Genomic DNA, 27,735 nt, shown 5'->3' on the forward strand with positions numbered 1-27,735 from the left:
AGAAGAAAGCAAAGGGAATGAGGAGGGAGGCGTGTGAAAAGCGCGGCTGATGACACCGGTTGACGCAGACCACTGTAAATGCACTGGAGTGAGTGTGTGGGCTGCACGTGTGCGCGCTCTCCCGCTTTCCCGCTCTCGGCGTAGGCCGCTCTCCGCTGTGGGCCGGAGGAAAGCGGGGGAGCTTGGGCTTGGTGCAAACAGCTTCCACTAAAGCCCCGCACGCACGGGAGAACGGTGAGGCCCCTGGGGCGTCCCTCACCCTTCCCCTCGCGCCAGGCCCCGCTGGGGCTGGGCAGGTCACGGAGCTCACGCAGCCCTCTCTGCCCGCCTGCAGCTTCCCAGCGAGGACCCCGAGGTCGCCGAGGCTTCGGCCACGTGCCTGTCCATCCTCGTGCAGCTGTACGGAGGAGAGCACCCCGACAGCCTGTCCCCAGAAAACCTGGCCACCTTCGCCGACCTCCTGCTGACCAAGGAGGAGCCCAAGGACCGGAAGCTTCTGCTCAGGATCCTCCGGAGGATGGTGAGTCTTCCCGGCCACGGCCGCGGCGCCCACGCGGGGCGGGGGCCGAAATGTGCGCCGCGGGCCCCAGCGCCGCCCGTGCAGCCGTGTGTGGCCGACCCCGGTCATGTTCCGTGTGTGGACGTCGGTTCTAGTCTGCGTGTGCTAGCGTCCTGGGCCATGTGGGAGAGGTAGGACATCATTCTTTTGAAAAGAGAGGGAGGGCGAGAGGCAGAGAGATGGCGGCTCTCTGGCTGCAGGGATCCTAACGCGGAGCTTAGCGCTGGTTTGATTCTTTCTCGCCTCGGCATCTAGGTCCTCCTCCTGCCAACTGCCCTGGGTTGTAACTTAAATGGCTTTTGTTTTTTTTCTAGTCTGAGATACCATCCAGTGTGTTCTATCTTAATCCGGACTAGACTTGCACTGTTTGTCTTTCATCGCGTTTTTAAAGAGCGCCGGCCAGTGCTGTCAGGCAGGGTGACCCTCGGTCTGGTCTGCATGGTTTCCTTCCCACATTTGCCAGTTCCCCGGAGCAATGAGGGTCTGTTCCAGCCCGCCACATCCTGAGGCTCAGTACGGACACCTGCCCACTCCTCGAGTGTTAATTTTGATCGCTTGGCTTGAGTGTGGTGCCGTTTTATATTTTAGTTTTGTGGCAGTGGAAAAATGTCAGTTCTTCCGCCCAGCATTGTATCCTAAGGGGAAGTGTTCCCTCCTGTCTAATTTGTTCTCATTTTTTTCCCTTTTTTTTTTTTTTTTAAGTATTCCACTTGTATCTATTTAAAGCAGTGGTTCTCAGTCTTCCTAATGCGACCCTAATGGGCAGTACAGTACCTCATGTTACAGTGACCCTGACCATAAAATTATTTTTGTTGTTACATCACAACTATAACTTTGTTATGAGTCGTAATTATCTGATATGCAGGATAACTGATATGCGACCCTATTGGTGCCACATGTAATAAATAATATCCTTTATTCACCTGCCTCAATTGTTGTCTTGGAGGCTCACTGCCTTCTTCTGCTGACCCAGGCCTAGTCCTGGAAGTTTCCAGCCTCTGTGCAATCTAATCTAGGACTAGAATGTTTTCAGCTCTGAGACTTACTGCTGAAGAAGCTCACCTTTTCTAGTTCTTTCTGAGCTCTGGCTGCCTGATTTAACTCAGCTGTTCTGGTTCAAATTCCTTTCCCAGCTGACGTGATTCAAGCTGGCTTCTCTCTCAGCCTCTGACTGAATTGCTCTGCTTGCCCTCAAACTAACTCTAGGAATCTGTTCCGATCTTCTGGCTCCTTCTCATTCTCTGGCTCGTTCTAGCTTCGCCTGTGTCTAGCTTGTTCTCTCTTCAGCCTCTCTCTTGATAAAAATTGCCTCTGAATTCCATGAACTGAACTGCCAGGAGCTTAGCTCCACTGCACCGCCTCTCAGCTCCTTGACTCAAACAAACTGCCTGAACAGAACTGACAGAACTCAAAGATCTGCATGCCTCTGTCTCCTTGAATTAAAGGCCTGTCTGTATTCCAGCCAGAGTAGCCATGTTGCTGGATTAAAATTTCTCTACATCTTCCCCTGTTTAAGCTAAAAAATTATATACAATTTAACTATTTCAACAGAAAAAATTATCAACCCCATAAACTTAACAATCTGCATGTCCTTATGAAGATACATTGATGCAATAATCCTCCATAATTGATCCTGGTACAATTAGATCTTTATGAGTCCACACATAAACTAGACAGTTAGGCACTGTCATTCCATGCCAGCTCCTGACACCATCAAGCTGGGCTCCTCAGCCATCGTCAATGGGATGTCTGTCTTGATCCTCAGTTTCATTAGGTGCCATAGGTTCACAATTAAGCATTTCCTGTTCTCTTCCTCTGAAATGGAGTTTCCCGTTGTCTTTTGGTGGCTTATTGTGATTCCTGCCTCATTCCTTGCTCTGGACTTGAGGCTGTGGCTACTCCCAGGCTCTCTCGGGGTTCAGCCAAACTTGAAGACTTGAATCTTCCTCTGTAGACAATACTAGGCAAATTCCTCCCTTGTGGCTTTCTGTCAGATGTCCTCTGCTTTCTGCAGTGTTGGTGAGCTATCTTCTTCTTGTCCTTCCAACCATGTGGAGTGCCCTGTGTAACTGTGTCGCCAGATGGAAAAGTAACTGTTAGTCTCCTGACATTTTAGTCTCCTGACATTACGTCATCATGGAGTCCTACTGCCTCCGTCTGCCAACCTAGGCCTAGTCCTTGAGGCATGTACAACCACGCCTCACGCCTGGACCTAAGCTTTTCTCTATCTGCACCTTGCTCTATACCAGGTTGGCCTTGAACTCAGATCTGCTTTTCTCTGCCTCCTGGTATTAGAGGCCTGTCTGTATCCAGCCAGAGTGGCCAAGTTGCTGGGTTAGAGTTCAGTTGAGACTGACGGGTAGAGAACTGCTGATCTGGAATGACCAGGGAGAGCCGTTCTGTCTCTGCATGTAAGCCAGGGCACCGGGAAGGCAGGGGTTCTCCGCCTGGAGTGAGGCAGGAGCCGCTCTGTCTCTGCATGTAAGCCAGGGCACCGGGAAGGCAGGGTTCTCCGCCTGGAGAGAGGCAGACACACCAGACAGCCTGCATGGCACTTAGTTACAAGTCAGAACACAGGCAGAACGCAGTCGACGCTGGGACTGCGGCCAGCCACGTTCACAGGCCCCCCACTGGGGAGAGGGCAAGCACAGCATGTGACGTTTAAACTGTGAATGGGAAGACCCCTGGCCATCACACACAGGAGGAGAGAGTCCCAGGTGAAACCCAGAGATCCCCCGGAATGGACTGGAGACAAGTGAGCTTGGAGAGTAGAGCCACCAACCCATGGCCTTTGAGGCGCAGAAGTGAATGTTGGAAGAGGACTCTTGGCCCCAGTCTTTACTGTGAGGTAAAGCTTGCTCTCTAAATCCGGCCTGTGATGGCCTGTGATAGAGCGCTTCTCCGGGATAAATCAGGAGTCCTTGGAAAATGCAAAAGCTTTTCATCAACAGATACTTCTCTTCAGTCCTTCAGGCTCCTCCTCTTCCTGCCTCCCGCTGTCAGTCAGCCTGAGGCCGACTTTAGCAAGCATTTGGTTAGTCCCCAGTTGTGATCCCCCCCTTCTCCACTGCATCAGTTCCATCCTGAGGCATGGTGAGACTGAACAGGAACTGGTACATGGAAGACGGCACAGCAGCTCCTGTGTCCCTGGACCTGCCTGCCGGTCAGCTCTCTGGACCAAGGAGTCAGGTCCACAGAGGGACCGGCCGGTGTCAGTGACGGAGTTGTGGAGGCCTGACACACTCAGTTTCTTCAGCTGTAAGAAGTTGCAGGGGGAAGACCTTCCCTCGAGGGTCTGGGCCAAACAAGCTCATTAGGTGCACATGCTGGCCAGAAGCACGTGGACACGGCTGCATGTCCTTGCTGTACTGAATAGGTGTGCCCTGTGGCTCCTAGGGCTGGAACCGGGCTGGAGTCAGAGGTGACCCCGAAGTACAAAGGGCCCTGGGGTGAGCATGTTACAGCGGGAACGCTGCGTCTGTCCACCATCTGGTGGGTTGTGGGGACGGGTGGTCACCTGAAGACATTCCCTGGCATTTCTGCTTAGGCTCCCAACCACGGAGCAGGGCCTTTCTGAAGCCATTGTTTTCACTAAAAAAGAAATAGGCTATTTAATTCCTGCTGGTGGATTTGAACTGTGCCCCGAGTCTTCCCCTATTCTGTCCACATTTAGCACATTCAGAGAACTAACGAGGGGGAGCCTGATGCCTGATTCTGTTTACCAGGAAGCTGGGAGGGTTTAATCATACCTGTGTCTTGCTTTACGAATGTGGGCACCCATCCCGTCCCTGCCACACCTTCCTGTTGGTGATAGTGTTCCCAGGGGACTGCGGACAAGCCCACATGCCTGATACTTAGCTAGACGCTCAAAATGGTGGCTGCTGCGACACCACAGAACCGTCTTCTGCCTGGGATTGGCTGACCACCCTGTGAGAGCAGGCGGCATCCAGAGAGAGAAGGCCACGCGTGTCACCCTCAGGCAGTCTGGGCAGTCAGGGTGGCGGATGTGCGGTGGGCAACTTGGGTAGGTGTGTCACAAGATCCTTTCCTTGAAAGGTCTCCACCCGGTGCCCTGAGCCTGCGTGTGGGCAGGGGCTGCCCTGACGAATGTGTTGATGTGGGCGTGGGTGTGTCAAGGACACGAATGACTTAAGCCGTGGGAGCTGGCAAAGCCTTCCTCCGGGGAGGGCCTAGAGGTGCCTGACGCCTCGCAATGTCTGCGTGTTCAGGAGTGATTGACCAGGTTTCTGCTCCCGGGTGACCCCACCTGGAGCCTGCTCCCCTGCATAGAGCCCGGGGAGAGCTGGCACGCCTCTGCTGGTGTGAGGGCAAACGCTGGGATCCCGGGCTGCTGTGCAGTGGGTGCCAGCCCCTCGGCGTGTGCGCTGCCCATCGGGGCACAGCTCTTTGTCTGTGTTTCTGTCCTTCCTTCCTTCCTTCCTTCCTTCCTTCCTTCCTTCCTTCCTTCCTTGCTGAGTCAAGTCCCTGAGCCATGTAGGATGTGGGCGCTGTCTGTCCTGTCCTAAGTTCTGACACTGGTCACCAGGTACCCTCCATCCAACAGGAGGGCAAGTGCGTTCCTCTGTGAGCCTACGTGTCACGTGGCACTTTCACATGTGCCAAGCCCACGTGGGCGTGTCCAGCACACCGGCCCCATGCGTCTCAGGATGGCTGTGGGTGTGGCCCAAGTGTCACTGGCAAGCAGTGCCAGCAAGCGACACAGCAGTGTCCTGTGCTTGCGTGGCCTCGAGCTTTTGTCTCATGACAGGGTAAGTTGCCGAGCTCAGACTCAGGATGGGCTGATCCTAACCACAAAAGTAAAGAAATATTCTTGGGAGAATAGAAAGCGAGGCTTCTCCCTCCCGACTGAAGTTCCTCAGGATTACAGCCTTCTGTCTCACCTCTCCTCTCCTCCCATTCTCTCCTCTCCCCTCCCCTCCTGTCGTCTCCCCTCCCCACCTCTCCTTTCCTCCCTGTCCTCCCCTCTCCTCTTCCTTTTCTTCTTTATTCATTTTTTTATTTGCTTGTTTGTTTATAGACAGAGTCTTTCTAGTCCTGGCTGTCCTGGAACTCGCAATGTAGTCCAGGCTGGTTTTGAAATCACTGTCTCTGCCTCCCGAGTGATGGGATTAAAGGTGTTGCAAGGATGGGTCCATAAGGTCCGAGGTGAGTGAGTTGGAGTGCAGAGAAACTGTTAGGAGCAATACCACTTACCAGTTAGTTTATAACAAGTGTGAGTCTTACGGGAGACACGAGCTTCTCCTGCAGCGCTGGGGAAGGTCTGGGGAGCCTGCTGGCGTCCCTGTGTGTTTGCTCATGGCTGCGCTGAGCAGATCTCACTGTCATGTCTGCAGGTACCTGGGGAAAACCCTGAGTGAGGTCCTGGTATCTTTTCAACAAAGGAAAGCAAGTATCTGGCCTAGACTTCTTCATTATCAGTGGATAACATGATCTGGAAACCATGGGGGGGGGGTATGAGTGTGCGTGTGCAAATATTTGTAAACTTTCCATTATGTGACAACTCCTTTACATGTGAGAAATTTCTCTGTATCCCTGGGGATATAAATATGTAAGAAACACAAAACATTTACTGAGAAAAAAAATCACAAAGAAATTTATTTTAAAACTATTTTTGGCGTACCTGTAACTTTACCACATATCAAAGACAGTAATGTGTTTGCATGTGAATGAGGTGAGTGAGCACCATTATTTATGCGTGAACAGTTAACCCTCAGCTGAATGTGACTGCAGGACCAGGAGCATTTTTCACGTTTGTCAGGCTCCGTGTGCGTCTCGGTTTTGGTGGCTCTGAGCACCCCTCTCTGCATATACTACAACACGACAGAAATGTTTTTGGGGCCCTGTCAGAAATTCTGTTCTAATCTCAAGCTAGAATTCATTGGACAATTGCATATGAAACTCAAAGAGCATTTTTTAAAAGCAAATAGTCTAGTATTACACAGTCCAGAGACATCCAGTTGGATCCCTGCATGCTGCGTCTGTGTTTGCTGTGGCTGCCCCAGGTGCTCTGTACAGCGCACAGGCATGTGAAGGGATGGCTGCCCCAGGTGCTCTGTACAGCGCACAGGCATGTGAAGGGATGGCTGCCCCAGGTGCTCCGGGCAGCACACAGGCATGTGAAGGGATGGCTGCCCCAGGTGCTCCGGACAGCACACGTGCTCTGTGAAGGGATGGCTGCCCCAGGTGCTCTGTACAGCACACGTGCTCTGTGAAGGGATGGCTGCCCCAGGTGCTCCGGGCAGCACACAGGCATGTGAAGGGACAGAGTGCACAGTGCACAGGACCTGTGTCGTGCACTCACAGTTAAGGCTTCAGTGATGCTCAGTTATGCAACATGGACAAATGTTGCACGCTTCTCCACTCCAAGGCACTGGGTTCTTTCTGAGATTATAATAATTTCATTATAACGGTTCTCCCTTTCCTCCCTCCACATCCTTGCATTTACCCCTCTCCCCTCTACCTCAGGTTTTTGGCCTCTTTTTCACTAATTGTTACCGGATGCACACACATATTTTTATATACTGTATATACGTATGTAGTCCTAAATACAGCCTCTTGGGTCCCTGGAATGTGACCTGTATGTATGTTTTCAGGGCTGACCATTGGCATGCTCTTCCTGGGGAGGGCCACCGCTCCCGCTCCCAGCTTTACTCAGCCAAGGCGCTGGATTTGAATCAATTTGGCATCATGCCTTTGGAAGCCCTTTCCTCTCACCAGCTTCGCCCTGACCCTCACCTTTAGTGCCACAGCTTGTGTGCTGTCATGACTCATAGTTCAAGAACATGGGCCAGACATGAACAAACCAGACATGGGTCCAGTGTCCCAGGGACGGCACTTTTGGAGTCTTTTTTGGGCCCTGGTGACGATTTCCCCCTTTGGGGATTAGCACCTTCAAACATGCCAGCAGAGGGCCCATTTCCGAGTGTTCCCCGGATGGTACCCTGGCATCATGGCTTCAGTCACTTCTGTCACACTTGCTCCTGCTGCTGTGGGCGTCTCCTTGCAGCAGTCTGCGGGGCTTCCATCACATCACCTGTGCCTCTTGCTCTGATTTATATGTGGAATGCATTTATCCCTGCCCCCAAAACATGCCACACAGCATAGGTTTTCTCAGGACACTAACTACTTTTATTTGCTATAAACCGGTAGTACTTGCTGTCTCTCTAGGAACAGGAGCTGGAAACATAGATTGTATTAACCGCTGCTCTAGAATATTTGATTTTCAAATATCATAGAAGTTTTGATGCCACTTAAAAAATCATTATTACGTCCGGAACCCAAGCCTGGTTATGAACTCCTAACAGGCCTTTTGTGCGATGGGTATGAGCAGGTTTTAATGAAATTTGAGTGTCTCTAGAGATCACAGATACTTGGGCCTTGAACATTGTGGCGTTGCTTAGCAACCTGGAAGTCATTACCTCTCAGGCACTGCAACAACAGGCCGCACTTCTCCTTGCTGCTCTCTGATGGAAATGTAATAGAGACTGTCCCCTTCTAAGGCTGCACTCCACAAGCAGGCGGCAGAGTGGATTTTGTTAATTTGCTTTCCAGCCTGGGCAGTTTTTAATCCTGTGAAAAAGTATTGTCTCCTGGCTGCCGTGTGTAACCAGGTGAATCATCTTCTCAGGTGCAATTACGAGCAAGACCCCTCTGTGACACCAGAGAAACTGCTCACAAATGTTGTGTGGCCTCAGCACATTGGAGAGATGGTCACATGTACTGCCAGTTGTCAGTCAACGCAGGATGTCTCCTTAGTTTGTTCTACCTAGACATGCGAAGATCTTAGGCAGGTTTGAAGAATGGACCAACGTCATACACGTTAGAGGTGTAAGAGCAGAGCAGTGTTAATCCCAATTACTGAAAAGTTAGATTTACAGAAAAAGTACTTTTCAAAGTTTTTATAGAAGTGTCTTGCATTAATAAACAGTAATAAACAGATATTCTGTGCATTAAGTTTCAAGAAACACCGTGAACAGGAACCAAAAGGAGAAACAGTACAGGTCAGTTGGTGAATGGGTATATACAGTGTGACCCGTCAGGTAGAGTGTCAGCCGGCCATCAAGGTGTGTGTACAGTGTGAGCCGTCAGGTAGAGTGTCAGCTGGCCATCAAGGTGTGTGTACAGTGTGACCCGTCAGGTAGAGTGTCAGCCGGCCATCAAGGTGTGTGTACAGTGTGACCCGTCAGGTAGAGTGTCAGCCGGCCATCAAGGTGTGTGTACAGTGTGACATGTCAGGTAGAGTGTCAGCCGGCCATCAAGGTGTGTGTACAGTGTGACCCGTCAGATAGAGTGTCAGCCGGCCATCAAGGTGTGTGTACAGTGTGACCCGTCAGGTAGAGTGTCAGCCGGCCATCAAGGTGTGTGTACAGTGTGACCCGTCAGGTAGAGTGTCAGCCGGCCATCAAGGTGTGTGTACAGTGTGACCCGTCAGGTAGAGTGTCAGCCGGCCATCAAGGTGTGTGTACAGTGTGACCCGTCAGGTAGAGTGTCAGCCGGCCATCAAGGTGTGTGTACAGTGTGACATGTCATATAGCAGAGTGTCAGCCGGCCATCAAGAGAAATGAAGTGGCAGAATTTTACAGATGGATCTTGGACGTAGTAAGTGACTGAAGTCAAGCACAGAAGACTGACCACGTGCTTCTGTCAAGTGAGATAGAGTGAGCTGAAGAGTGTAGACAGGGGTGGCAGGAGGGCGAGTGCGTTTCTCTGTGGGCTGATGGGGTGCTCTGGAGCTGACGGGGGGAGGGTGACCCCACGGATTTCCTGAACAGCAGTTGTACACTGTAAGACGGTATGTCTTGTTTGTTTGTTTGTTTGTTTTAAACAAATCGAGACACAAAAAAGGAAAAGAACTCGGCTAACTTGGGAAGCCTAGGAATAGGAGGGAAAGCAGGGGAATGGGGGTGTGCCCAGCGGGTGTGTCCTGCAAGCTCAAGGCCCTGGATGTCTGGCCACGCCCACATGTGTAGAGCTGCACCTGCACGTCCACGCACGAGGAAGCACCTTCACAGAATGATAAAATAGCTGTAAACCCGTCGCAGCGCACAGTGTCACTGATAATAGGAAAGCACCGGTTACAGGCGCCCGGGTCGAGATTTCTGGAAGACGGCGCTGGCTTGAGAGAGGTCTTCAGGGCTGAGGGCCTCAGTCCACCGCAGGCAGGAAGCAGGCACCGGGAAGCTTCCTCGGAGCCCCAGCCCCGGCCACAGGCGCTCAGCAGCTACAGGGCCCACTGTGCACCCCTGCAGTGTGAGTCTGATCATTGGCCCATGGAAGGGTGGACAGAGCTCTTCCACAAAGTTGTCCCAGCACTCCACATGTGTGCCCTGGCACACGCGCTCACACACACACACACGCACACGCACTGTACAAGCACACAATGCTCATGGTTTAGAAAGAAGGGCAGCCTCAGGCCAGCCAGGCTCAGAGGAAGGCAGCAGGCCCGACCCCACAGGAAAGCTGCCTGCTCCCATGGGTCCCTCCAGGTGAGCACAGAAGCCTGGGCCTGCAGGACACATGCAGCCTCCACCCTGTCCCCCAGGTGTGCCTCATCAGCTCCCTGCAGCCTCCACCCTGTCCCCCAGGTGTACCTCGTCAACTCCCTGCAGCCTCCACCCTGTCCCCCAGGTGTGCCTCGTCAGCTCCCTGCAGGGCAAGGCCGCCCGACCATCAGCAGGCTCGTGGTAGGTCCTTGTGAAGCTGAAGCCAGACCTCCAGAGAACTGGCTGGGTTCCCGCTGGGATCTTCAGTTCCAACAAATGACCAATGGGGGAATCCCTGCGAGTGTGAGCAAGGTGCAGACCCCCAGGGCAGTCACCGCTACCAACAGCCACAGTCAGCACAGATGAAACAAGATGGCTGCCGGGACGGCTCAGCCGCTGAAGGCGATTGCCACCAATCAGGACGACCTGACCTCCATCCCTGGAACCCACGTGATGGGACAGAACTGGCTCCCCAGGTTGTCCTCTGGCTCCCACATGTGCCTTGGCTTTCAGGCACACACATGCACAAAAATAAATGTAAAAAAATTGCCCTGGGGTGAGAAGTGTGAAGAGTTTTACAAGTACAGCCAGGCCGTCTGATGGCCATCATGGGAACAGTGTGTTCACCTCAGCTCTGGTGACCCAGCAAAGCTAAACACCCGCCACGGCCCACGGACGCTTTCCCACACTCTCCACATGGCCTCATTTGCATATTGCGTACACGTAAACGCGTCTGTTTGAGGTAATGGACACGGCGAGTCAAGAGTAGTCTAAAGACAGGTAAGCTGGAGTGGGAGCTGGCCTCTGAGTGCCCTACACGGATCCGGTGATGTGCGATCAGTGTCTGCCACATTCAGCCGCTTTTTCCAGAGACGTGCTGAACTGGTTATGGTGACATCGGACGGCCCTCAGCCTCAGAGAGGCGACATCCCATGGGGACTCTAGGAGTTGCAACTGTCTTGGATCCAAGCCGCAGGACAAACTGTAGAGCTGCCCTGCGCACCTCAGAGCCAGCAGCACACGCTGGAGAGTGAGTGCAGCCTCCGTCTGTTTGGGTGACTGGGAGCCGTGGAGCGTGCCCTGTGCATGATCAGCGGGTGTGCTCCGCCACGTCACTGCTTAGGGAATGATCCTAGGAGCTCAGGTAGAACCAGGGTAGAGAGACCGTCCATGTTTACACCGACCAAATGCAAACGCCCATTGTAAATTGCTGTCTTTTATGTGCGTTCACGTGTGTTCTGCCTGCATGTATGTGTCTGTACCTCATGGGTGCATCGCCCATGGGGTCAGAAGAGGGCTCTGATCCCCTGGAACTGGAGTTACAGATGGTTGTGAGCCGCTGTGTGAATGCTGGGAACTGAATCTGGGCCCCCTGTGGGAACAGCCAGCGATCCTAGCTTCTAAGCGGTCTCTCCAGCCCGTGTGACCGCTTTGTTCTGTCCACACAGATGTGAGCTCCTGGAACATGCCTTGCGTTTCCAATATCATAGTCAACAAATGACTGAGGCCACAGGTCACCCTCTGCTGAGGGCCTACTGTGATTCCAGCCGTGGGCTCCTGCTTCGGGCGTGTGAGTCCTGGCATGGGGAGGGCGTTCGGGAGTGGAGTGCTCCCGTGGGGAATCCACGGCATGGCTGTGTACTGTGTTCTCCTGTGCCCCTGGGGCTGCCCCCTCTGAGATGTGGGAGGCCTCTGTGGCTGGGGCTGCTAGCGTGTGGCACCATGATTTTCCTCTGGGCGGAGGCTAGGCCTGTGAGGTGTGTGCACTGGAGAGCACGCCCTTGCTGACGTGAACAGGACACCTGGTGTGCCTGAGACACTCACCTTGAAAGAGGACTGCAGGGGAGGAGGGCTCACAGCCTCAGCAGCTCAGCCCTGGTTCAGTGGGCGTCTGACTCGGTCATCGTTCCACTGGCGCAGGCGAAAGTTAAACTCCTTTGTGTGCGTGTGCTGGGAAGGAGGCCGCGTGCCCGTGTGTGTGGAGGCCGGAGGTGGATTGGGGTGCCTTTCGTGAGACGGCCTCTCTCTGAACCTGCAGTTTACTGTTTTCATCGGGCTCCTCCTGCCTTACAGCACACCAGCGCTGAGGGTACGGGCACATGCCGCCACTCCAGCTTCCACGCGGGTACTGGGCATGCGTGCACAGCAAGCCTTTACCCCCGAGCCCTCTCCTCAGCCCCGAGTCCTAGAGAGGAATTTTGTAGTTGCAGGAGAAACTTTGGCTGTCTTTTCCAGATACGCAGGGCTTTCTCCCGTCTCGTGTAGAGCACGTGAGCGTGCCCTGTGCATCCGGAGACTGCAGCTATAGGAAGGAACTTCCAAATTCGATTCACTGAGTTCTTACCAGAGATCTAGGCTGCGGAGGCCGCCACATCTTGTCAGATCTGATTTTCTCATTTCTCTTCCATGGGATGTTCTGATGAACCCTGACCTGGAGATGTTGCCCTCACCGCTCTTAGGAGACCTAGCTTTCCTGCCTGTTGGTGGCTGGGCACACAGCCTGCACGGTTTCCAGTGCCAGCGAGCAGCACAGGCTAGGTGGCCCGCTCTGGCACTGCTTGTGGTGTGACAGAGCAAGGAGTCCCATCCTTTCTGCCTCAGAATGGCTCCAGGCCTGTGGCTGTGCAGTACCAGGGGCCCTGTTGGAAATGCTGGGCCTCAGGCCTCACCCCTGCATTTTAACAAGATCCCCTGGTGCTTTCTGTACCCTCTGCTCATCCAGTGTTCACCACAGACCATCTCAAGACTGAGTGACTTGCCATGTGGACCCCTCAGAGGGCCTCGGCTAGAATGATGGACGTATCTGTCACAGAGCTTAAAGTAGAGAAGGCATTCACGAGGCCTCGGACACACACACACACACACACACACACACACACACACACACGGGCAGATGGCAGTGCACTCTGGGAATGGCAGTCACCTGACCCAAGCAGAGCTCATGTGTCCATCCATTGGGGCCGTTCTGTTTGCACACGGCCCCTCTGCTCAGTGGCAGGGGAGCTAATCGTACCATGAGGGGCATGTGGGCACTTCACAGCCCAGAGGAGGCTGGCACCTTCTCCAAGCCAGGGGTGGGTCGGCCTCACTGTGCCTTGCCCAGGAGAGCTCAGAGCCGTTCTTGAGGCTTCTGGCTCACACTTGAGCACAGGTGACCGTCTGCCTTGTCAAGTCTTGACCCTCCCCAGCCCTTGCCAGTGTATAACCCCAGCCACCTGTTACCACTTGCCGTGGGCACCCCTCGAGGCCGCCTGGTGCCTTGTTAGGTTAATCACATGGCCACAGAGAGCCAGGCCTCTGGCAATGTCCTGAGGATGGGCAGCGCGACGTGTGGAGTCTGCCGTGCCGTGCAGCGGAGCGCAGGCTGGCTGAGCCCTCTCCCACCACAGAGGCCAGGGAGGGCTGGCGACACCAGGCCCTCAGCCGCAGGGAGGGACCCTGGGCTGGAGTGAGGGCAGCTGTCCCCCAGCACCGCTCCTGGGCTGGGGAGGTCGTCAGCACAGATGGCGTGGACAGCGCCGAGCACGTGCTGGCTGCAGTCTTTGGTGTGATAGCCTTAGAGAAAGCCCAAGTGGAAGGGTCGTCTCAGGTGTGCAGGGGGCCCGAGGGGCATGTGGGAAAGCCGGATTTGAACCCAGATTGTGTGTGTGTGCACGAGCACATGCTTGTATGTTTTGAAACAAAATGTGTATGTGTGTTTCCAGCCCAGCTCTCCGTGAGCTCACTGTGTAGCCCCGGCTTGCTTCAGAGTCCCTGCGTAGCCTAGGCTGGCCCCTAACCTCCGTGGTCCTCCTGCCTCTGTGTCTTGAGCTGTTGCTCAGTGCATGATGCAGTTTTCACCCCAGTAGTGAGGAGTCAGCAAAGCCTTCGGGGAGCATGGCCGATGTGCGTGTTCTTCGCTGTCTGCTTGATTCTGCCGTGGCACCTCTCGCCCATCACATGGGATCCCGCCTCTCCTGTCCAAGCGGGGCTTCCTGCGGGATGGGGGAGGTGCAGGGAGAGAGAGAGGAAAGCCTCCACCCGCCCTGTATGGCACACACAGCCAGCAGCTCCGTGGTGGGCGCTGTCTCAGGCTGCCCATTCTCAGGCTCATGCCCAGGCCTGCTCACACCTGCTGTCTGGCCTTCTGGCAGGCCAGGACAGTGGCTCTTCTGCCGCCCCAGGCAGCAGCCCAAGCCCTCCCACAGTGCTGTGCCCAGCTACGCAGCTCCTCTGGGCAAGGCTCACCCCCGCCTGGTTCTTTGAGCAATCCCTGTGCTTCAGCAGCAGGCTGAAGCCCTCACTGTATATTATAAACGCAGAAATAGCCACCTTCCAGAAAACACCAGAACAGAGACGCTCCTCGTGAACATTTCATGGCCGGAACCTCCCTAATGCAAATCCATTATGCCTTGATGAGGAAGGCGGTTGACCAACTCTGAGCATTTCACACTCAGGAAGAAGAGATAATTAACATTGACAAGCCCAGTGCCCCCAAAATGCTGCTTTGAACAGTGTCCCAGTGAGCTGCTGTACCAACACAGGCCTGTAAGCCCAGCCCCTGGGAGGCGGAGCCACACAGGCCTGTAAGCCCAGCCCCTGGGAGGCGGAGCCACGCACACCTGTAAGCCCAGCCCCTGGGAGGCGGAGCCACTCAGGGTTGGACCTCCCTGCATAATGACTTGGGACTTCTGGGCTAGCCTGGGCAACGTGAGACCCCGTCTCAAAAACACCAACAGAAAGATAAGTTTTTGCAAGAACAAAATAGTAAATACATGTAACCTGCTGCCCAGGAAACTATGTCTTTAAATATCTGTCCTCCTTGGCTGTGTGAGGACAGGGACTGTCTCATAGCCGTTGTGGCCTGGAAATGCCTGCCGGTGATGGTCAGCTCTGAGCAGTGCAGCTCTGGACCTTCCCGAAGTTTGATCTGGATCCCATTGCTGCCCCCCCAGAGAACAGCCCGTGTGACGCCTAACCCCACAACCCGCTCCAACAGCGGGGGCGGGGGGGGGCACAGCCCACTCCAACAGTGGCGGGGGGGGGGGGGGAGGGGAGCGGCACAGCCGACCATTCAAGTGGCCTCACACATCTGCCCTTCCCTGCGCCCTGCACACCATGTTGGCTTTCTCCCAAGTTCACAGTTTCCTAATCTCTAAACGTTCCCAAACCTCCTGCCACCCCCCCTCAGGAGGCCCTCTCTGTCGGCCTCACGGTGGCCAAGACCCTCCGTGTCTCCTCTGAACCCACTTCGCTCTCCGTGGTTTGCACTTGGAGCTCCATCTGGAGGCCCCTCTCGGCCTCCCCTAGGTCGCCTTCACACTGGGACTCGCTTTGTTCCCTTGGGCCGTTCTAGCTGTCACCTGCAGTCTGATAGACCACGGCTGCCCCCCATCTCCCCGCTGACCTGGCAGACTTCGTGGCTTTCCTCAGCCTGCAGACCCCAGTGCCTGCCAGCTCGTGCCCCAGGGCGCCTGCCAGCTCAGGAGGCCTCAGCGTTCTCACACCAGGGGTGCTGCTCCCAACCCCAAATGTAGACCTGGAGAAAGGGTGGGAGAGCGAGCTCAGTCATTTTCCACACCTCTTCTGCCAGGTGGGGACTCCTTGTCGAAACCACAAAGCAATCTCCTGTTCTCGCCTGCTGCTCCTGTTCTCGCCTGCTGCTCCTGTTCCCCTACCCTGCCACCTCTACCAGGGACCCTCACACTACCCCCGATAGACTCACTATCCACCCTGCCCCACAGGACTCTCACTCTTCACACTGTCCCCCTCACACAGGATTCTCACACTGCCGCCGACAGCTGCTCATGAGTAGGGTTTAGGCCTACTCATTCCCCCGTTAACAAAAAGCCTCTATTTTCTCGTGACGTGGTTTAGGACCTCTGTGAGCAAATGTGCCCAAAAAGAACTTGTATGATCACTGAAGTGGGGCGCTAGGAGAGGTTATGAGGAGACAGGTGTTAATGACACAGTCGACAACAGCAAATCCACTGTGTTTCTAAAGGAGGCCTCAGGCCTCATCTGCGGGTCTGAAACACCCTGATTGCCACACTTCACCTCGTGTTAATAAGACCTGATGGGTCTTAGATGATCCCTGATCCTTACAGGAAAGCAGGTAACAGCAGCAGCAGTCAGGCGCGCAGCCCAGGGGGACAGGCTTGTCCCCAGGGTGGCCTTAAATGTGGAAACGCGATGAATTTTAAAGCATGCGTTTTTCATCTTGCCAAGGTCAAAATGATAAGCAATTTAAATTCCATGTAAGGGGAAGGAAGAACCTGAAAGTTAAATGAGATCCAGGTGTTTATCTGCAGGAGGCTGCCGGATCGCCGTAGGGCTGGGGAGCGGGCTCGCGCAGGGCGTTTATTTGCAAGTTTTCTGTACTGATTCTGATGACATTTTTAGGTTTGCTGTTTCATTCCCACACACACGGTAATGAGATAAACAAAGTGTGGACTTCGGGACAAAGCTGCTTAAACATTTATAGTCTACCCTGTCATTCTGAGACACTATTAAAATGTAATGTTCTTAGACGAAGTCATTACACATAAGCAGGCTGATGGGCAGTGAGGGGCCGTCCGTGGCCTGTGGCTTACTGTGGGTTCGGGTGGCAACCGCTCTCTGCCAGCCACGGCTCTGCAGTGATTAGATCCCATGATGCCCTGGGATGCTTGCCTTCTCCTTTGCATGAAACACGAGGCTGATTATGCACTTGGGTTTGAGGCCTTCTGAACCGGTTCCCAAACAGCCATCTTGACAGCTCTCCGGGGGGGGGGGGGGGGAGGAAGGCCTGAAGACTTTCTGCCTTAAAATCTCTATTAAGAATGTATCCGGAAAGAGGATACAAGGAGGGAAATCATTTAGTTCCCAGAAATCTGTGTCTCTCCTCAGGTCCAGTCTTACAGCACTGCAGTGATGGAAGTGGGGGGAAGTGGCGGGGGGAAGGTGTGGATGTGGGGGGGAGGGCGTGGACGTGGGGTGGGGAGTAGCCTTCCTAACATGAACGAGTCCTAGCAGCTGTGTGGCTGCAATTTCTGCGGGACCACCCAAACGTGACAGGGGTCGAGGCTTTCTTTCTGTCCTGAATCCGAATCTCTTCTTAAGTGAATGGTAAATGTTACAGCCAGTGCTGGTCCGTGGTCTCCCCCGCATGTGGGGGGGAGGAGGGGGGCTCTGTAGCCACAGTGGTAGCTGTACCATTCTGCACAGGGGCAGTCAGTGGTTCCTGAGACCAGCTGGTCACTAGGAAACAAGTCAGGGGACAGGAAGAGCCATGGCCAGGTGTCCTAGACTATGCCCTCTCCAGCCCCCTTTTGCCTCAATCTCAAAAGGGCCAGGGACTCGGAAAGCAGCAAGGGAAATGAGGGACAACAGGTGTGGAGTGCACTGGCCGTGGTGACGGAGAAAGACAGAGAAGTTAGGATGCTGAGTCTCTTCCTTCAGCTTCCTGTATTAGCATTCTGTGTTGAGAATGAGGGTGCCAAATTTGATGAATGGTGAGTTTGCATAAAATATGGGCGCGCATTGTGTTTGTGAAGAAATGACTCTCACGGATCTCATTTATCATAGTGTAGTAGTCAGAGACGAAATACCTACCGTGAGCATGGAAATACACCCATGATACAGCCTGGAGGATTTATGACCATATCAGCAACGGCAAGATAGACAGACTGATCTACATTGATTTTTCAGAAGGGTTGTGTGGCCTTGGGAGTGGTGCTGTGGGGCTCTTTCTTTGTCTTTTATAGGGAAAAGAAGTACATAAAGAAAAATTATGCCATTTCATTGAAAGTTGGAATGTGGCGCCTTGGGCCCTGGATCCCATAGAGAGACTCCTCCAGAGGGAAGCTGTGTGCTTTGTACGTGTGCCCTGAGCTCCAAGGGGAAACCAGAATTCTGTGTGTCTGATAGGCAGCCTGTTTTTTCACTTCTTCAGCTGATTTTGCCTTTCCTGGAGCCCACTTCTACAAGAAGCAGAGGCAGCACAAGATGGCGTATCCTGACGTCACGCCAGGGGAGTCGGGAAGAGTGGCACTGGCCACTTTCCACGCAGCCCTCAAAGGGCAGGTAGTGGTAGACAGATCCAGTCCGTGCTGCCAGACATGGGATGGAAGAAACATGAGTTCAAGTTGTCCCAAGTCAAAGGGATCTGGATATTGGCTCTCAGAAGCTGACACACTTAAGAATGTCCCCAGAGTAGGGTTAGATGACACGTGCTAGCCAGTGGGTTGCCATGCCACCCTCAGCCAGGACTGAGCGTGTGACTGGCTGTAGGAGTTCTGTTAGAGATGAATAGGAGGGTTGCTGGAATTTTTTTTTTTTTTTTTTTTTTTTGTGAGAACAGTAAGCTGTGTCAATGAGACATTCAGTCTTCCATTTCCAGTGAGCTTTAATGTGGCCTGTGTCCTAAGATGCCGCCGTCTTCCAGATGTACTCTGAAGGGCCTGCCGCTCCCACTGTCTGTGAGCCTAGCGTTCGACTCTGCTCCTCTCAGACCTCAGTTCCACAAGACACCTTGGAAGCTTGGACGTCTGGGAGAGAGACCTGGTTCCATGTGAATGGAGAGAGGCCCGTCGCCTCCCTGGAGACTCTGAGCCTTCTGGAAGCTGAGCCTGGGGGATGGCTCTGGTGGGATCTAGCTGGACCCTGCTTCTCGATTCCTTCCTGGTTCAGATGGTGCTGGATCCAGCAGACCCTTCAGCCTCAGTTGTCAGGACGGCAGAGCAGATGATACATGGGGAGGCTAGCTCCTTTACGCCTCAGTTTACTCCTGCGGTGCTCACAGGAGTCTTAGCACCTGCCTTCGCCCGAGCAGAGTCTAATGTGTGTCCCTTAACCACAACCACAAAGCTCTTGGCTTCACAGAGGGAAAGACACAGGCTTTGGAGGCAGAAGGCCTTTGGTTGTGCAGTTCTCACTAATTAACTCTTTCTCCTCTCTTTGTAAAAGCAAGGTCACCTATGAGCATTCTGGAATGCCTTTGAGAAATAATACAGTAAAGCCCTTGTCCAAACTCTGGCAATACACATGCTAAAGCTGGCAGCCAGCATCACCTTATGCAGGGACCCAGTGACTATGTCCATGTCACAACATCACCCTGTCACACTGGGTGTCTTTCTTCCACCGTCTCTCCATTTGCCTTGTACATGATGTCATAGCAGCCTAGTACCTTACTGCTCTTGCTTTGTAGCTCTTCTTCCTGCTGCAATAAAACACTCTTTCCAAAACCATGTCAGGAAGAAAGGGTTTATTTCAGCTCACAGTTTAAGTCTGCAGCCCACAGCGGAAGGGAGGCTGGCTGGTCACAGTGTGTCCACAGTCGGAAGCAGAGCGATGAGTGACTGCACTCAGCCAGCTCTGCACAGCGCAAGATCTCTGTCTAGGGAATGGTTCCACTCACAGTGGGCACGCCTCCCACTCAGTTAACCTAGCCAGTGGGCACGCCTCCCACTCAGTTAACCCTCTCCCCAGCCACGCTCCTCTCCTGGGAGATTCCAGATCTCATCAAGTTGACAGCTGCATCATGCAGGTCGCTGGCATCGGTGTCTCCCTAAGGAGAGCAGGGCAATGGGGCTGCCTGGGTGTACCTGCCCTCAGGACCTCAGAGCGCAAGCTTCTCCTCAGCTCTGGAGACACCGGAACAAGCGTCTTAGAGAAAGCGATGCCCGATGAGTTCTTGAGCATGTAAATGTGCAGGGACTGGCTCTGGGGACCACCATAACTGCAGCGAGGAGGCAAAATGGGGAGCACACATGGCCAGAAGGGGGCTTTAGAATGAACAGGAGGAAGACTCCAAGTGGACGGGGCCAAGCAGAGACTGCCCTAGGAGGGCCTGTGCACCTCTTGGTGTGGAGAGCCGGGGGACAGAGGCCTGCCTTCACGTGTTTGCCCGGGTGTAGCCTACACGGTTCTACACGGGCTCCAAGCCAGGAGCATCGAGGCAGGAATGGCTTACTCTATAGTTCTTCCAAAGACAAGAAGGGGTTTTGCATGCTGAAGCAGCGTGTGCCTCGCTCGCCCCGCGCAGCTCGGACCTGAGCTGATATCAGGGCAAACTGTGAAGCTGTGGACGAAGCCTTTGAACTCGGCGGGCCAGAGTGAGGTTGCCTTTCTTTAGGACCTGTGCTCTTTAGGAAAAGGTATAAGTCTGTGACTCAGCTGTTCTTTTTTTTCTTTCCAAAAAGCCTCTCCTCTGTCTGAAGGGGGGATTCCAGTTACCACCTTCTATAATTGGCATTCTTTGAAGATAATCCTGGGTAACAACCCATGCGTTATTTTTAAGTCACTGGAGAAGTTTGGAAGGCCTCAGAAGAAGCAGCGTCTCTGTGCCCGAGGCCCTCAGGTCCAGCAGCGAGCTGAGCCTCTCCTGCTTTGTTGTTTTTGTTTTTGTTTTTTTAACAAAGCCAAGAAGCCAGCATCTAGCCAGCGTCCTCTGTCACTTGGCTTGTTTTGGATTTGTTTCGCAGCACGAGCCCGGCCCCTTTCCTCCTCGGGTCCTGTTTGTAAACAGTAGTTCATGGCAAAGCTAACGTAGTCCAGAACTCGAGACCAACAAGCCAGTCCTGAAGGTGGCAGGCTGCACTCCCCTTTCTGGCCTTGCCCCACTGCACAGCCTCTGGCTTCTACATCACACCCGCTATCTGGACTCACGGGCCTCCAGGCAGCCCCACGTGGGCCCTGGTGGGAGGGTGAGCCAGGGTTTGCCTGGCTAAGTTTTGCAGAGAACAAAGAACAAAAGTGTCCACACTCCTAAAATGTGGCAAATATTATCAAAGAAGAAACTCATTATTTCCTGTGAAGGAAGTGTGATGAGACAAAGGTGAATGAATGAATGAATGAATGAATTACAAATGAATGTAAAGTTTAACCCTAGTATGCTGGCTGTATCCACATGATTGGTAAGTTGTAAGAAAACTGAAAAGGAAAAATGGTCCCAGGGAGCCAGGAGCTCCGTCACCACCAAGCAAGCAAGAGTTAACCTCACACCTCCAGAAAAGGAGCTTAGCAGCCATAGCCACCTTAGGGCACAGCGGGACTTCCCATCTTTCCTGGGTTGGGCTTTCCTCTCCGAGGAGGCCTGTCACTCTTCCCTGCCTTGGCTCTGCCTGGTACTGCTCTGGCCTCTGACAGTTCCCCTCTTTGGCTACATTCTAACTCCTCATGAACATTGTTCTGTTGCCACTACCTCCTGTCTTCCTCAACCACTGGAAGATGTCTGTTATCGTCCAGGTTTCTGAGTGGAGCCTTTCCTGTGGGGCCTGGTGTGTGGGGTCTTTCCTGATGGGGGTGATTGCTGTGTGGAGCCTTCCTGACGGTTAGATATGAGGTCTCTCCTGATGGTTAGAGTGTGGCCTCTCTCCTGTTAGTGTGCGGCCTTTCCTGGGGGCTGTAGAACAGGTTGCTGGTCTCCTGGAGTGTTTGGTAGCACTGCTGTAGACACATCCCCCAACTGTCTCGTTCGTATATTCTAGCGTTTAGTTAGCGTGTGGCAGTAACCAGGAGAGCAGTCTGACATTGGGAGAGGAAGAGCAGAGGAACACAAGGAGAGGTGGTGGGAAGCAGGGATAGAGAGCTGAGAGCCTCGAGGTGCCAGCTAAGAGTGAAGGGAGGAAAGCGTCCTGTCCACAGGTGTTAGCCCAGGAGAAAGCTCTGAATTATCTGTTCTCAGTGTGACAGAGGCGCTCCACAGGTGCAGACAAGTGAGGCCATCTGGGATGGTCCCTGGCCTGCGGCTAGCCTTGGGTGTCAGGAACAGCAGAGGCTCCTAGGGACCATGGTGTGGACGATGAGAAGACAGTGTTGGCTGGCTCACTGTCACGGGAGTCCAAGGTTACCCCAAGGCCATGCCCATGCCTGCTGTGTGGCCACCTGAGGGACTCTGGAACTTCTGTGCTCCAAGCTTCGATGAGCACTCAGAGGGCTTCCGGGGAGCAGGAGCACGGCTGCCATGAGCGCTCTCCACAGAGCTGCCCCACCCAGGCTGGAGCTACTGGAGCGGAGAATAGGGAGGGGAAGTGCAGCGGAGCTCAGCGTGCCTGAGCCAGCTGAATGCAGTCTTGTTTGAGCTGAAGTGAATGTTTTTCCCCCTAAAATAAACTGTGTAAAACCCAAGAGAAGAAAGGCCAGTCCGCTGTGACTCCCTGCTCCCACGTCCGTCCCCATCAGTGGCCTCTGTGGAACTTGTAGAGAGTAGAAAATTAATCCTGGGTGCAGGAGACGCCTCCACAGCGACAGGAGCTCCTCCGCCACTGTGTGTGACTGCCCAGCCGCTGGTCGAGTGAGGATTCAGGTGAAAACAAGAAGACCACAGCTCGGCGGAGGCTCGCTCTGTCCATCGCTCGACCCTGTGTGGCCCTTACCCACTAGCAGCGCAGGGCTCTCATTCTTGGAGGCTGCTCAGCCAGCTTGGACAGGAGAGCGACGGTGAGCGCCAGCGCTTGCTCTCCTTCCTGACCGGCAGATGGGTCTCTGCGCCACCAGCAAAGAGGAGTTTCCTGCCCCTCCTGCTTCCTCACCCAGCACCAGCCCCAGACTCAGGAGCAGAGAGAGAGGAGAGCTTACCCTTCAGGACAGATCACCCACTCTGCCCACCTCCGTCACAAGCCTCATTACGACACAAGCCTCATTACGACGGCTTCCCACAGCGACATCACTTACGGCGTGTTCAAGTCTCCTGCTGCCTTCACTTTTAATACAGATAAAATTACCTATAATTACAGTGGCCCAGGAAGCTCTTCTGAATTATGAAACCATTTTATGGGTGCTTCAGATGACACCTTGTTTCTTAGACAACATGAGAAGGAAGGTCTGAAGTACAGGTCTGAAGGTCTGCTTGTATGTGTGTGTGCTTCTGTGCACGTGTGTGCATGTGTTGCATTGTGTGACTTCACTGCAGCCTTGGCCTTGATCTCTCCGTCTTACCAACACAGCACACAGCAGCATGCTCCTGGAATGGCTCCACTCAGGCTGGTGATGACTGTTCTGCAGTATGACCCGCTTTTCTAGACACGATTTCCTTACAGTGTTAGACCTGAAAATTGTGAGGAGAAGTTGTCATATTGCATCAAGCTTTATTTCAGAAGTGCACCTGGGACCGGCCACCCGGCTGTCTCACCCTCAGTCGGGACTTGAGAGCAGCCCTGGATGTGAGGAGGATGAGGTTTTATAGCTTAGGGGTATGGGTTTCCTAAAAGGGGGACTTAGCAGGCGGGGTTAGGAACAGAACAGAAAAGTATCATCGTAGACCCTCCTGAGACACAGGCATGATTGCAGGGTGGTCGTGACACCCTTTGAGGCACAGGTGGGGTTGGGCGGTGGTTATTGCTTTCTGAAGCAAAGGCGTTGCTGTCATTTCCCGGAACAGGCAGTACAGAAGCATTTGAAGTTCAGGTTACAGGTGGGGCACAGTCCAATGCTTGAGAAGCAGATTTAAACCATAAACAGGAATGAGTCTTCTTCACTGTGAGGCAGCTTTTACGCCTAAGATGGAGGCAGGCTGGTTCTTCAGCAGAAAACCGAACACCTTTTCCTGCTGTCTCTTCCTAGTGAGTACCAAATCAGGATGGCTTTGGAACGTGTGTTTCAGGCTGTTTGCTTTTTTAGACATCACTGCTTGAGTTGTTGACTTGAGTTTCATGAAAAAAAAAATGCTGACCTTGAGATTGGAAGAGAGCATTCAACAATTTCTGCCGTCTACCTTGGCACTGTGTGGAGCCTTCCATCCTGGAGAGTGCTCTCTCCAGGCCTTCCCCTACAGCAACCACGGGCCACAGTACTCCAGACAGGGTGAATGCTGCTGAGGTGTGGGAGCCCAGCCTGATTTCACTGTAATTAACTTAAACTTAAATTCCCATGCCATGTGCTGCTAGCAACTATTACATTAGCTCCTGCTCGAGTTAATCCCTTTCTAGCCAAGAGCACTAATCAAATGTATCCCTGTTTATTCATTGCTGGCGACAGGGCCCGGGATTTGTGTGTGCCCAGCTAAGGGAGCCACGCTGAGCCTCCCCTCCCCCACTCGGCAGGTAGTTGCAGAGTGAGCGAGGGAATGAGTGAATGAGTGAATGGATGTGCAGCAAACGACCCTACCAAGTGCATACAGTAACTCACGACCCTGGGACCTCACCCTGGGACCATGCGTTAGCTGGTCCGAGAACATCCTGCCTGGCTCTTCTGACTACCTGTGTTTAACAGCACCAGTTCGGCCTTAACCTTGTCATTGTAAACCTAGATCCAAATACTTTGTGGTTGTGTAGATTGGAGGGGAAAAGAACAGAAAAACAAAACCATTTCTGTCATTTGTAATTTGAAGAGTGAACGGTAAACACCCAATCAATTTTTCCACAGTACAAATAATATATATTGTTCCACCCAGTAAAAACACATGCTTCCACAACGTAATTATGCAAATGCTACCAGCAGCAGAGAGTCAAGGTTAAAGGGCAGAGTGGAGACTGCTAGGCTCATGTTTCTGGTGATGTTTCCTGTTCGTTTCCTCTTTGGTCGAAACGGGTCTGATTCCTTGCGCTGTGTAAGTGGGTACCATATTGCTTGTGATCCTGGCCTCTGCAACTGTGTGCAAATGTTAAAAATCTCCATAGAAAACACATCACCTCCTGGGAACATGGCTTCCTGTCGGCGAATGGAGAACAGAGGAGAACAGAGCCACTCCAGGACCAGGGTTCTGTTTCTCTCAGGAACAGCTTTAGGGAGAGGCCGTGTACTAAGCAGGGGTGTGGAAAGAATTTTCACGGAGTCTTACAGTTAATTAGCTCTTTTAGAATGAGGTTGTTGGTATCAGAGGCAATGGAAATTCGGGAGTTCCAGAGGCCTGTGATGATACCAAAGTGTTACAGCCTGGTTAAGCTGCTGTGCTAAGCATGGCAGAGGATTTGGGTTGAAAACCCATGCCTGGTTGGCTTGCCGCCAAAGCACAGGCCCAGGGGAAGCCAGGCCCAGTGGCCAGAGTCAAGTCTGGTGAGGCATGGGCCCAGCGGGAGCCTTACTGGTGCTGCCAGGAGTTAGCATTGAATTTCCGGGAGGAGGAGAGCCCTCCCTTCCCCAGAATAAATGACAAGTCTCAGGCAGCCGTGGTGGAAGACTGATGTGTCACCAGCGCCTTGGGCAGTGGGAGGGGTTTCAAGGGTGAATGTGTTTGAGTTGCTGGGGTTAGGGGTGCCAGGGATTCCTGATTTACACGGAGTAAATCAGTGCCTCGCTTACATGCAGTAGCGGGGTCCTGTCACAGGAAGGAGAACACAGCTCTTAATTATCCTATGGGTGGGGAAGCTCCCGGTGAAGTCGAAGGTCATGTGGAAAGTCAGGACACTTGGTCCTGGCATCTTGGTAGCCCAGGGTGGGATCCGCAGGAATGCTCAGGTGCCTGCCTGTCAGGAAAGGGTCAGGCCTGTGAGCTGTCTGCGGGTTATGCGGCAACGCTCCTTTGGAGGTCGGGGTTACCCAGATCAGATGGAGAGAGAACTCCACTGAGAAAAGGGAGTCCACCATCATAGACGCAGTGAGAGCTATCCGGAAAGGTCAGACCGGCCTCATCCAGGGCCTGTGGCAACAAGGCCGTCCAGAAGCTTGGCGTCCGGTTCCCATTTCTACCAGAGGGAAGTCCACATCAAAAGCCTGAAGATTTTCTTGGATAGACTTGTCCTGTCGCCTCCAGCCTAGAGGCCTCCTACTCCGCCTGGCCCTGGCAGTCAGGACCTCTAAGAATGGCCCTTTCAAGTGTGGATCCCAAGAGAAAGGCTTGGATGCACACACACTGGGAAAGGGCTTGGGGGAAACAGGGATGGGTGGGGGTGGGGTGGGGCAAGTTAAGGCAGGGCCAGCCAGGAAGACAGCCAAGGGTGCTGCCCACAGGCCTCAGGCCACCAGAATTTAGACCTCAGACAGTGACCTGACAGATCTTAGGCCTCAAAATATGTCTTCACTTGGAACAAGGGATCCAGGGCAGGCTTGGCAAAGGCTACATTGTAAGCTCTTAATCCCTGTGTGCTTAGGGCTTTCTGTGAGGGCAGACATGATTGGCAAGCCCCCAGCAGTCTCTGATCAAAGTCCTGAGAGGGTGCAGACTCTACCCATGTTCAATAAGGCCTTGCTCTAGGCTCCGCCCCTGTCTAGGCCCCAGGCACTCCCCACTGCATGTTTGAGGATGCTTCTGTTGAACCAGTAGACTGGCGTGTGGGTGTCCCGAAGCCACTGAGGAGGCAGAAGGGGCCTTGTTCTCTGCCTGATGCCTCAGCGGGTTCACGATCTGGGTCTGCCACCTTGTCTTGGTCACTCACACCTGGACTAGAACCCCAGCTGTCAGCTCTCTGGCTCTCGGGCCCCAAGCTCCCCCAGCAGGTCTAAAGCTAAGAGCAGCAGATCTCCTATCTCCACAGGAGCCTGTCTGTCACAAGAGTCTTTCCACATAAAGAAAGGTGCATTGAATGTGTGCGCGTGTACACACGCCGTCCTCCCAGTTCTCTAGTGCACGGTCCTGACTGACGCCTCTACGCAGCACACCTGCTCTCTCCCCTGGAATCCTCCAGGAGCCAGAAAGCTTCCTGGTAAATTGGGTCCAGAAAAACGGCCTTTTCCCCCTAAACAGCTCTTACTCCATCCATCTGAGGGCCAGGAGGGACTGCGGCAAGGCCAGAGGGACGCGAGAGGCCCTCTGGGGGATGCCTGGCTGAGTGTTCTCTCCAGCATCTTGGGGCGCTGTTCTCAGGCCCCAGGCTGTGTGGCCTGCCTCCTTAGGCGCTGGAATCCCAGGCTCCTGTGGGGTGCAGTGCTCTGATCCCCCGAGGAAGAGCACACTGCTGACCCCCTTCCTGTGCCCTTCAGAGCACATGCCCGGCCCCTGGCTCTGTGTGGGCACTGGTGCTGTTGTGAAGGTGAGGCGAAAGCATTCTTGGCAAAGAATTGTTTTGTTCTATCCTGAGGCTCTCAGCTTGTGAGAGAACAGACTTGATAAGTCATCTCTGTCTGACGTGAGGCCAGGCAGAAAGGTATTCCATGTCCCTCTGTTCTGGGGACAGCAGCCCAGCCATACAGAGGGGCTTCAGAGCACCACATTCATAACACTGACATTCCAGGACCTTCATTGTGATGTTAAGCCCAGGGGCTAGCCTGGTGTCCTTCATGTTGCCACAGGACCTGGAGTGAACCCCATTGGCTTCTGGGCAGGAACAGATAAACCCAGAATTGAGATCCTGCAGCAGAAGATCTCTAGGCAAGCTGGGATCGGGAGAAAAGATTGCTCTGAAAATAAGCTCTTTCAGGCTGGGCTGCTGGCGCCAATCCACATGACAGTGAGGAGCTCAGGAGGCAGTGAGGGCCTGACCTAGAGGAGGAGTAGCTGTTTTGTGAGCAGCCAGAAACAGAGGCTCACTTGGAGCTCCAAAAACCGAGGCGGGAGCAGCCGGCTTCTGCTCCCATAGACGGGCACCTCGGAGGGCAGAGTGGTGTCAGAGAGATGGCTGCAGTGGTCTGCAGTGACAAGCTGGTAAAGGAGGAAATGTGCAACAGTTATTTTCTGTGGAATAAAGAGTTGTAGACCTTGAGCAGTGGGAGGGGTTTTGAGGTGAGTGTGTTTGGTTTGTGGGGCTGCAGGTACCAGGGATACTTGATTTGCATACAGTGACATAGTTCTGTCAGAAGGGAGGGAAGCAGTACGTAATTATCCCGTGGGTGGGGATCCTC

General features: G+C 53.6%; 1 protein-coding gene across 7 annotated transcripts in view; it reads left to right on the forward strand.

Annotated features, from left to right (window-relative positions):
* The window catches only part of Ulk4 (unc-51 like kinase 4), a 236,615-nt gene that overhangs the window by 167,549 nt on the left and 41,331 nt on the right, over nt 1-27,735 (forward strand). For all 7 annotated transcript variants that reach the window (XM_060385040.1, XM_060385046.1, XM_060385042.1 and 4 more), the window contains one exon: nt 335-520. In XM_060385040.1, coding sequence (XP_060241023.1) covers nt 335-520 — 186 coding nt within the window. The remainder of the gene's footprint in view (nt 1-334; nt 521-27,735) is intronic.

The sequence above is a fragment of the Meriones unguiculatus genome, chromosome 6 (genome assembly GCF_030254825.1).
Source record: "Meriones unguiculatus strain TT.TT164.6M chromosome 6, Bangor_MerUng_6.1, whole genome shotgun sequence".
Taxonomy (NCBI): Eukaryota; Metazoa; Chordata; class Mammalia; order Rodentia; family Muridae; genus Meriones; species Meriones unguiculatus.